Source organism: Galeopterus variegatus, unplaced genomic scaffold, assembly GCF_000696425.1.
Source record: "Galeopterus variegatus unplaced genomic scaffold, G_variegatus-3.0.2 Scaffold1931, whole genome shotgun sequence".
Lineage (NCBI taxonomy): Eukaryota > Metazoa > Chordata > Mammalia > Dermoptera > Cynocephalidae > Galeopterus > Galeopterus variegatus.
The window spans coordinates 201,632-213,243 of NW_007728042.1; the positions used below are offsets into that span (position 1 = coordinate 201,632).

The following is an 11,612-nucleotide window of genomic DNA, read 5'->3' on the forward strand; positions in this document are numbered from 1 at the left end:
ACTGAGGGTTGCGATCCGTTGCCGGACATGGAAAAAGACAAAAAAAAAAAAAAAATACAAAGGTACATATATATAAATGTATGTATATTTTAAAGAAAGTTAACAGTAATAATCATGATGATGGGCTGGCTAGATAGCTCAGTTGGTTAGAGTGCAATATTACAATACCAAAGTCAAAGCCTTGAATCCCCATACCAGCCAGCCACCCAAAATAATAATAATAATAACAACAACAACGATGATGATAGTGATGATGAAATAACTACCCATACAATCAGCATTTGGGTTGTTTCCAATTTTTTGCCATTACAAACGCTATTTCTATCAGTATTCTTGTACCTCTTTCCCAGTGCACATGAGGAAGAGTGCTTCATCTATGATTCCTCTTTGTTCAGCCCCTCCATAAATATATATATTAGAAAAAATATAGATACCTGAAATCTATCACCTTTCATCATTTATACATTTTACTGTAACTTTAAACCACTGTACTCTCTCACGTTTTATTTCAAAAGCCTCCTCACTGGTCTCTCTGCTTCTACCATTACCCCATATACAATGGTACTTCAAAAAGTTCATGGGACAGATTCATATTTTAATTCTATTTTTCCATGAACTTTTTGAAGTACCCTCATAGTCTTTTCTCCACAGATCAGCTACAATTATCTTTTCCAAATGAAAGAGTAAAAGCCAAAGTTCTGCCAATGCCCTGTAAGGATGTGGCTCTATGTAATGTGGCCCCTGTTACCTCTCTATTTTCTAACTCTCTGTCCCTTGAGCATTTTACTCCTATTGCTGTGTCATTAATTTGCCTACCAAGCACATTTTTGCTTTAGGGCCTTTTCATATTCTGCTCCCTCTGTCTGGATGCTCTTTCCCAGATAACAGCATGGCTTATTCCCGCACATCTTTCAGATTTCTGCTCCCTCATTTATATTGAGAGAGGTCTTGCCTGATTCCTCTGTCTGCTTCATCCTTTCACCCTTTATACCTTTACCTTGCTTTAAAAAATATATGTATATATAGCATTTATGTATCACCTGACCTTTTTCATATTCTGCTCCCTCTGTCTGGATGCTCTTTCCCAGATAACAGCATGGCTTATTCCCACACATCTTTCAGATTTCTGCTCCCTCATTTATATTGAGAGAGGTCTTGCCTGATTCCTCTGTCTGCCTCATCCTTTCACCCTTTATACCTTTACCTTGCTTTAAAAAATATATGTATATATAGCATTTATGTATCACCTGACCTGTATTTGTTTATTATCTACCTTTCCTTCATTGACCAAGTTCCAAGAAGATAGGAACTTTGCCTGTGTTCTGTTCACAGCTGCATTCCCAGTGCCTACAATAGTGCTTGACATGTAGTTGGAATGAAAGCAATGTTTGTTGAGTGAACAGACACATTTATGAATACCAGTTCTGAATATGAAGAAAATAGTTTTAGCGGGGCTTTACTATTTAACCTAGGTTAGGTTTTTGGATTTATGGATCTAGGGGGAAGAGTATTCCAGGTCATTTGATTTGGGCAAGAGCAAGGATTTTTGAGTTTTCCTATTTCTTATGATTGCCGTTCTAATCTTTTTTCTCCACTTAATGAAATTTTTGATCAGGTATCAAAATAAGCTCAGTATAGAATATGAATCTAAGGATTTTGTCTTGTTAATCTTTGTTTTTCAAATAGCTAGTACAATGTCTGGACCATAATACGTGCTTGTCAGAAATAGTTTATGGAATGACACTTTCAAACGGATTTTATATGTACAGTCAGTTCTCCTTACTGCCTGTAGTTATGTTCTATAAAGTCACCATGAACTTGGGATTTCTAAATACTGAACCATTGTTTATAGGGAAAATACAGGGTTAGTTTCCTCCAGCCACAACATTTTCATCAGCCATCCTCTAGCCACAACATTTTCATCAACCAATCAATACATAACCTTGTTCTATGTGTTTCTATTTAAAGACTTTTTATTTGGTATATAGTTGATTCTTTAATATCAAACTCATGACTAACAGCACTATAACTCACACCTGAACAAAGCTTATCTAACACACATATTATCTTTATAAGATACATCTACAGTCTTCTTGCACTTAGGAATACTATACAGCACTCTAGTACCAGGCTTGGGGAATATTTTATTTTATTTTTTTGGTAGGTGGTCAGGACAGGGATCCAAGCCCTTGACATTAGTGTTATCAGCACCACACTGTACCCAGTAAGCTAACTGGCCAGGCCTTTGGGGAATATTTTAAACAGTAAAGTCACTAACAAAAAGTACACGTGCACAGATGGCAAAAACATGACACTAAACAGACCAAGCCCTTGACATTAGTGTTATCAGCACCACACTGTACCCAGTAAGCTAACTGGCCAGGCCTTCGGGGAATATTTTAAACAGTAAAGTCACTAACAAAAAGTACACGTACACAGATGGCAAAAACATGACACTAAACAGACCATGAAAAGGATACTCGTTTACAGTGTTAAAGGTGAAACAAGCAGGCAGAGTATAACCTTGTTCGGTCTCAGCTGAGAATGTGTGCATCATGCAACTCTCAAATTTTTCTCCACTCTAAACATGTCCCTGAATGACCACAGAAGCACTATAAGTATTGATTTTTGGGCTACAGATAAATTTTAACAAGTAGGCAATTTTGCAAACACCAAATCCATGAATAATGAGATCAGCTGTATTTTGAAAGTAAAATAGTGATCAGCACACTAGTATTTTCACTACTAATAAATCAATCTGTTTACTTAAAAAATATTTTTTGGCAGATCGGAAAAATGCCATAATCATAAAATTACCAATTCATAGAATTGTTTAATCCCTAGGACTCTAAATACTTTGTTTAACTCATTGACAGATGAGAAAATTAAAGTCAGAAGAATAAAGTGACCATCTCACTGTCATTCAACTATATTATAGTAGAACTGGGACTAGGACATAAGCACCTGCTTCCACATGTAGGAAATTCCCTATTCTACTTCAGTATGGTGATTCTTAGCCACTTACAGTGTTTTTCTCTACTTATTTATTTTTTTCCTTAGCAATGATACCAGCAGGTAACAAACAAGATCTCTTAGGTTATCTTTGTAGAAATGCAAATGATACAAAATTTGAGGAAAAGTGGAATTGATAGTAGTCACCTAATTTCTATATCCAAGTGTAGTACTATTTGTTTGCTCAAGTAAAGTTCTGCTTCCTTACAAGCACGTCATTATTATAGAAGTATTCCTTTGATAATGATGGGTAAGCATTCTGCTTGACACCAGAAGAGCTGTTGTGGCAGCCTGTAAGGTTTCTATGAAATTTACTTTTTAAAGACTGAATTGCGTTTTTGTTTTCCATATTTAATATGTAACCTATATCAGCAAAATTTCTCATGTCCACAAGATGTCACTAAAATCAAAACTTGCACATAGTTTTTAATTTGCAAAAATGTTGCGTTTTGAGTTTATTTCTAACATTTATTGGCTTAGTAAATATTTGTTAAGCATGTATTATGGGCTCATAATCACTGTAAATATGTGAAAATTGACACATAATTCCCCCCAAAAATAATATTACAAAATAGTGATTATGTTTCTAGGAATGGCTATAAAAGTTAACCAATAATGTATCTAAACATAATGTATACAGTATTTGAACTGCTAGTCAAATGGACCTTTGCGAAGTGTTGTAGAAAACCAACTTTTCATTTATAAGATTATTTTTTATGGAAAATGTGGGTCAAGATGGAAATGATATAACTAGGAAAAGAATTCACTCCTTTTTCTAATTAGAGCTGTCCTCCTGAATTGGGACTTGAGAGCTTTTTAAACATATTTCTTTTTTTACTGATAAATCAAAAGAAAGTGCATGTGGTGAATTGTGGAGTATGACTTATTCTTCATTATGAGGACTCCACTCCTTTCACTGCCAACAGATTAATTAGTCAGTGAGGACTATATGAGCATTTAAAAGAAGTAGAGGGAAACCTTTCTTTAGCGGTACTAAAGTTGTCTTTAGATTATCTTAAAATATTCCTGGTCAGTGTGAAATGAAATAAGTCAAAAGTTATACGCAGTTCTTAAAGGTGAATGCCATGAATGCTAGCACACCAAACAATTCAGCAAAAATCAGATTTAAGATCTAATCTAGATATCTCTAGTATTCTGCCTCATAAATTTATCATGTTCTTGAAGTTGCCTAGCTAACATTTTCCTCTCTTACTATTCAGTTAAGTGTCAATCTATTCCAAATAGTAATTATCACATCATTATAATTTTGCAATCTAAATTGCACATTTATTCTTTACCTTACTCCTAGAATGTCATCCTACAAAGCACTGAAGGAGATTTTTGCTTCGGGTTATATCTAGAATACTTATCTCTTTTGGAAGTGAATATTTATATATTAGAAATAAATTTGAACCACATGTCTTGTTACTATCATAGTGTCTTTACACTCAGTAGATTTTATAGTAACCTACTTGATCATCCATCAAATTGGCCAAGCAGAAGTTCAGGGATGCCACAAATAACGCTTAAGTAGCCATTTGGACATTTGTCCTTCCAAAGTTAGAAACAAACTTTGTTGTTTATCACTAATTTGGAATAGCTATTTTTCAAACATTTCTCAAACCTTAAACAAGATCTTTTAAGGAAACCCAGTACATAAAAGCAGTACTGCTTTGGTTGAAGGAGGGAGAAGATGACCCTGGGGCCTTACCCCTTGAGTCACCTTCTTAGGATACTAAGACTTGATCTTATGTGGTTTAAAAACCTGTGCTAAAGCAAAGAGCTTAGAAGGAGGGATTATGACCCTGTGAAGGTGATAAAAAGAGAAGCTACAGACTGGAGGAAATATTTGCAACCCATGTAGCCAACAAAGTACTTGTATCTAGAATATATAAAGAATTTGCAGAACTCAGCAATAAAAAAAATCTAATTAGAAAGTGGTAATAAGTAGTGAGTGGATTAATTAATTCATCAGTGGAAAAGGATTATAAAGCAAATTTTGAAAGAACCCAAGACTCCCACCAAACTTAACAGATGCTTCTATCTGAATCTGCCCTTGCATGGAGTCTGAATATCTCAGACAAAGTTTAAAATGAACACCGGGAATTTTTTTTTAATACCTATTATGACTGGTAACTCATTATATAAGGGATCTACAATTAAGAATCTTCAGCAGGGAGTTTATAATGTAGTTGGAAGGAATAAAATTAGACAAATGCTCTGGCAAGGTAAAGTTTACTCAGTTCATAAGAGAAATTCAGTCATCTTTGCAGAATCAAAGGAAGTTGATTTTGATATTAGAGGCTTTATGGAAGAACTGATATTTATGTTGGAACTTGAAGTTAACAAGTGAGGATAAATTAGGAGGGCATTCCTAATGGAGGGAAAAAAGACAAAGACAGAAGATTAGAGGACAAGTGTATGCATGCTTGTGTGTGAGTGTGTGTTTGTGTGTGTTGAGTAGGTATAATGGGGTAGTGCTTCAGGGAGTAGCAAGTATTGCAAGTAGTATGGCTTGCTTGGCACATACAGTACTGTGGGAAAGAACTGGTAAATAAGGCTGGAGAATTTTATCCTTTACTATAAGTCTCCATGAATATCTAATTGAAGAATTGGTACATGATGAAGTACAAAGGTGGCAAATAACTTTAACGTAGGAGCATATGTTAAGAAGGATTTCTGAGATCTCAGAACTTAGCAGAGGCAGGCTGGCTGTTTAGATCAGCTGGTCAGAGTATGATTTTACAACGTCAAGATCAAGGGTTTGGATTCCCAGACTGGCCAGCTGGTAGGAGCATATGTTAAGAAGGATTTCTGAGATCTCAGAACTTAGCAGAGGCAGGCTGGCTGATTAGATCAGCTGGTCAGAGTATGATTTTACAACGTCAAGATCAAGGGTTTGGATCCCCAGACTGGCCAGCCACCAAAAAAAAAACTTAGCAGAAAAGGGTGTATGATCCATTAGTGAGTGATGATACTCATTGTCTTCGCATTGGCATTATGCCCACCAATTCTTTCCCTTCTTTTATAGGGAGAGGATAAGGTTTGTCATTGAAGTCACTAGCGGTGGATTTGAATTTTAACTTTATCACTTATCAGCCATACAATCTTAGCTGAGTTGTTTAACCTCTAACTCAGTTTTCTCATTGAAAAATAAAAGTGATGGGAGGCAGGGGGTACATAAAGTCAGCCTAATAAGATAGTTGTGAGACTTTCCATGTTAGAAAGTGAATACAAAACACATAGCTCAGTAGCTTTCATGTAGAAGATATTGAAAAATGTTACTCGCATTCCTATCAGGCAATTTTGAGAAAAAAATATGAATTAACTCTTTGCCTGGAAGAGAAGATGGGCCAAAACACTGAGCCTGAAGGACTGAATAGTGCCCCTGGTAATGTAACCCATGATGATGAGACCTTAGGTTTCCTGACAAGAAGCTTTTGAGTTTTTGCTTGGATCAAATTAGTTTGAATTTTATTCGGCCATTTAATTTAGCATCTATTAATATCCAAAAGAGTAAGGTTAAGATGAGAATTTTGCAAGTAAACTCACAATTCCTTTTTCTAAAAATTGCTTACTACACTTTTCTTTTAACTTTTTCTCAGTTTGAAAGAAATTAATTTCTCTTCGGAACATCTCTTCATCAAACAGTAGATCTCTGATTTATTTACATTCAGTATATATATATATATTAAATGTAAATTTTTTAATTAAAAATTTAAAAATGAAAATATATGTGCTTATTTAACTTAACAGAAATTTAGACAGAAACTACTACACCCAGGATTACAGCCTGTTACAATAATATTGGCTTTTGTGTTAATATGTAATACAGTTAAAAGCCAATATTTAATTACTGGTTAGTTTTATTTAGAGTTAGTAGAAAAATGCCTCTAAGAATGTATTTAATAGATATTTGGCATAAGTTATTAAGGAAGAATAATTTTTCCCAAATTAGATGTTCATACCTTAGAGCTGACAGAACATGATTTTCATCTGATTTGTGGTAGTCTGTCTAATGTTCCTGAAAGATTCTTTTTGATGTCTGTAAATGTTTTTTAAATGGATCAAGATGCTTTGTGCATGTTTAAAGCTTAAGCAGCATTTTAAAAATACATTTTGTTTTATTGGGAAGTTTAAAGATTGCATTTTTCCTCCAAATGTTGGTGTCAGGGAAAGACCCTGAGCTGGGCATTAGGTAACTTTGTGTGTGAACTTTGGCAAATCACTTAATCTTAACTTACTTTAGCTACCTCAGCTGTAAATGTCTGGATGAAAGCCAAGTAATTTCAGCATTCTTTGAGACTGTCTGGATATCTTCTCACCCTTTTTATTTGCCCTTCTGGTACATTTGCCCAACTGCCTCAGTATCCAACCATGTGTCACTTCTAGAAACTTTAATCACTTAATTAGCCAGAGATTGTCAGACTATCATTTTCAACCCGCTAACAGCAAGCTTCCCAGGTTTTTCCTTCATACCTCTGTATTTCTTTTAACTCTAGTGAGGAAAACCCACCTGCTTTGTCCTTGTCTTATATAGACTCTGAACTTCCTACTGAAAATTTTGATATTCAAATTCAGAGCTCTGCATAGAATCTTATCTAATGTAATCTTTAATTTTCATATACTGTACTTATTTATATCTTATTTTTTAGTGATATTTTTAACTAAGCTTCTAGAATTATTGAAGCTTTTTTTATTAGTAGAATAATATGCATTTAATAAATGTTTCTGATACTTGATTTTGTCATGTATAGTAATCCATGTGAAAACTTACATGTTGACTTTTTAGTTTGTTTTTAGATGAACAGCCAAACTTAGGGGTACTTTTCACTAGAAAACTAATTCATCTATTTTGATATTCAGGTCATCTGTCCTGTTTGTAGTCATAGCTAAGAGGGGCAGTTTAAATTTAACTAGTTAAATGTGGTTGTAAAAAACCTTGCAGCAGTAGTTAAGTGTAAGATCAGAGTGCTCTATTCTCTCAGTTTGCAAGGAATAGTAATTAATTGTAATGTTTTACATTTGTTTTCAGCTTACTTATTGGTAAAACATTTTTTTTAACATCTGTATGCATATGGTTTGCATTTGCTCTATTTTTAAGGGAAAATTTGTGCATATATTTAAAGGTACTTAATATAAACATTTTTAGTGAAGTATGATTATTAATGAGAAGAGCAATAGGAGTAACAATAATTTGCCTTTAAAAGATGTATTGTTGTTATTGGCATCTTTATTAAATTTCTTTTACCTTCCAAATAAATACCGCTAGTATTTATTTCCAAATGGCCAGCCAACTTTTTCTATACCTAGATGCTATGTAAAAAGTAACAAAAATCTGTTCAAAGATTTTCGATATTGCACTTTGACTTGCTTTCCATTTTGTAATGTGTTATATGGACTTTGATAAGCTTTATAAGTAACCAAGGTCACTTTTTCTTAAGGTTATGACTTTTTGTACAAAATCTTTATGTCTTATTTCTTTTTAAATCTAGGTGACTGTGGGGATCATGTTGTCATAATGAACACAAGACACATTGCATTTTCTGGAAATAAATGGGAACAAAAAGTATATTCCTCACATACTGGGTAAGATAATGCCATCGTCAAGGAAAATAGGTAGTTAAAATATATTAGTTTAAGAATGCTATTGGGACCTTCTCAGCCATGAATCTTCATTCAGGACTCAGGGAATACACGTTAACCAGGTAATGACACCATATGTTAAGAACTTTAGATAAATTGGCTAGAATCAGAAACAATTGCTGACAACACCAAGCCAAGGGTTAAGGTCCCCTTACCAGTCATCTTTTAAAAAATAATAATAATGGGCCGGCCCGTGGCTCACTCGGGAGAGTGTGGTGCTGATAACACCAAGGCCCCGGGTTCGGATCCCATATAGGGATGGCCGGTTGGCTCACTAGGTGAGCGTGGTGATGACAACACCAAGTCAAGGGTTAAGATCCCCTTACCGGTCATCTTTTTTAAAAAAAAAAAAAAAAAAAAGAATGCTATTGCTCTGACATTTAAAAGAAAAAAAGTGCTTTCAAAAATTGACATTTAAGAAAATACTAATTTTACTTATGATACATATATAGTTTACTCAACCAAAAAAAAAAAAAACTGAATCTACCAAATACTATTACCTGACAGTATTTGTTTATCATAGAAGCTTTTCATATAACCTTTCTGCTTAATATTATTCTCTCTTTTTTAGTCAACTTCACTTTTTCTTTTCTGCTTTTTATAATTCATCTTACTGCTGTTTACAGAACCATCCTGAACATCTGAAAGTTCACAAGTTGTTTAAGGAACAGTCACTCTTCTTATATTCAGTCTTGTTTGTTGGTATCTCTTTTTAGTAAATACACTCATCTGGGTGTGTTCTGATGGTTTTCAAGAACCATGTAAAACTCTTTTCACTTTCAGTTAGGCAGTCTTCTATTGCAATAGAACTTTTCTTCAAGGTCATATCACTTATATGGTTCACTGAGTTTATTGTCAGCTAAAATTCCTAAGTCTTTTGCAAACGAATGCTCCTGTTTATTCATGTCTTTTTCCTGTGTGCTTTAGTTGTGTTTTAATCCAACTGCAAGACCTTAAGTTTATTCCATGGTTTTTATCTCCAACCTTTTAAGATCCTTTAGATCCTGATTTTGTCATGTAATGTATTAGTTAGCCCACACCTTCAGGTCATGTGCAAATTTAATTAAGAATAGCTTCTACATACTGCGATTCAAATTATGGTTAGAAATGTTGATCTTTCATTTTTGATCAAAACAGTTCCTTTATTTCCAACTTTGCCTTTGGTGTTCCCATCTGTTTCTTTTCATCTCTTTCCCAAGTACGTCTTAAATGCTTGGAGTAACTTTTTTGCTTCCTTGAGCTGTCCTTTGCCCATTCCTTCCTTTAAAACACATTCATGATATCTTTATATAACTCAACAAAAATGGATTTACATCTATCTAGTAATTTCTGCTATTGGCAAATATCTGTGTATAAACAAGTTCTATAAAATTGAGAGATAATTGGAAGAGAAATATGAAAAGTTAGAATAACATAATAGAATAAAAGCATAAAGGGAAGTATTGACATTAAATGCTATGGTAACTACTATAGCAATAGTACCCATAGTATTACTGAAAATGAAGGAAAATAATAGCCTATAGTGAACTACTAATGTAATACACACGTTAGCTGGTAGTGTCCTTATCTGTGCTTTCTCACCAAGAGATGAAAATTCAAACTCCTTTCAAGTCATTGGCACCCAATTATCAGTGCTGCTTCCTAATCCTTATTTTTAGCCAAGATACCGCTAGTATTTATTTCTCTGCTTTTGCACATGGTGTTCCCCTAACAGGAATGTCATTCACCCTGTGTATCTCAGGAACTCTCCTATTTATACTTTAAAAACTGGCTTAAGTGTCACCTTTTCTGGGATGTCTTCCCTATTTTCTCCTTGCCTATAGGATTAATCGCTTTTTGTTTCTGTTTGCTCTTCCCTTATTCCTTGGGCATACTACTTTATTATGGTCATAGCACTATATTACAATTACATATTCAAAATTTAACTTTCTAGTTATTAAATTTTAAATATGTGCTAATTTTAGAAAATATAGAAAATTTTAAAGAAGGAACTAAATTCACCTCTGATTCCATTGGTTAAAATTTTGATATATGTACAAGTTTATATGCTTTTTCACTTAATATAAAGCTCTCAGAGAACCTTTATGTAAATGTTATTTTTGGTCACTATGTAGTAGTACACAATATGATTTGCCATACTTAATTATTGTCTTGCTTTTTGAAATGAAAATTTTAGCTTTCATAAATAGCTGAAAAACATCTTTATCCATTAACTTTTTCAATATACAGAATTATTTAAACTAAATTTCTGGATATGTAGTGAATTTTGAGATCAAAGGAATGATCCTTTATAGGTCTTTTGATAGGTATTTCCAAATAGTTTAATTGCATAGGAGAGCATAAGAATGGTTGTTATCCCAAATCTATGCAGGCATAGTATCATTAAAAATAATTTAATAATAAGGCTCTGCTATGTTGGTGAACATCTGATTATTTATATGTGCATAATAATGAGGTATCAGTGCTTTCCTTATCACTTTCTCTGTTTGTTTTTTGTTTTGTTTTGTTTTTTTGGCAACTGGCCTGCAAGGGGCTCCGACCCTTGACCTTAGTGTTATATAACAGCCCATTCTAAACACCTGAGCTAACCAGCCAGCCCTTTTGTCCGTTTGTTTTTGTTTTTGGAGGTTTTTTTTAGCAGCTAGACAGTAAGGAGATCCAAGCTCTTGACCTTGGTGTTAGCCGTGCCATACTGTCCCAAGTGAGCTAGCTGGCCAGCCCTTATCACTTTTTATAAACATTTTGTTTATTAAGAATATTAATCTACTATTATATTTTTTACTTTTTCACAAATTTTCTTTATAGTGTTCTTTACTGTACTGTTATTTAATTTTTACGTAATTAAATCTGTCTTTTCCTTTGTAATTTTTCCTGTATTCCAGTCTCAGAAAATCCTTTCTTGTCTAGATATTTCATAAACATTCAATTGTAATTTTTTTTTTTTTTTTTTTTTT

General features: G+C 33.7%; 1 protein-coding gene across 1 annotated transcript in view; it reads left to right on the forward strand.

The window, feature by feature from the left end:
- Positions 1-11,612, forward strand: part of MRPL13 (mitochondrial ribosomal protein L13) — a 36,324-nt gene that overhangs the window by 3,612 nt on the left and 21,100 nt on the right. The window contains exon 3 of the mRNA XM_008579623.1: positions 8,508-8,601. Within this exon, the coding sequence (XP_008577845.1) occupies positions 8,508-8,601 (94 nt within the window). The remainder of the gene's footprint in view (positions 1-8,507; positions 8,602-11,612) is intronic.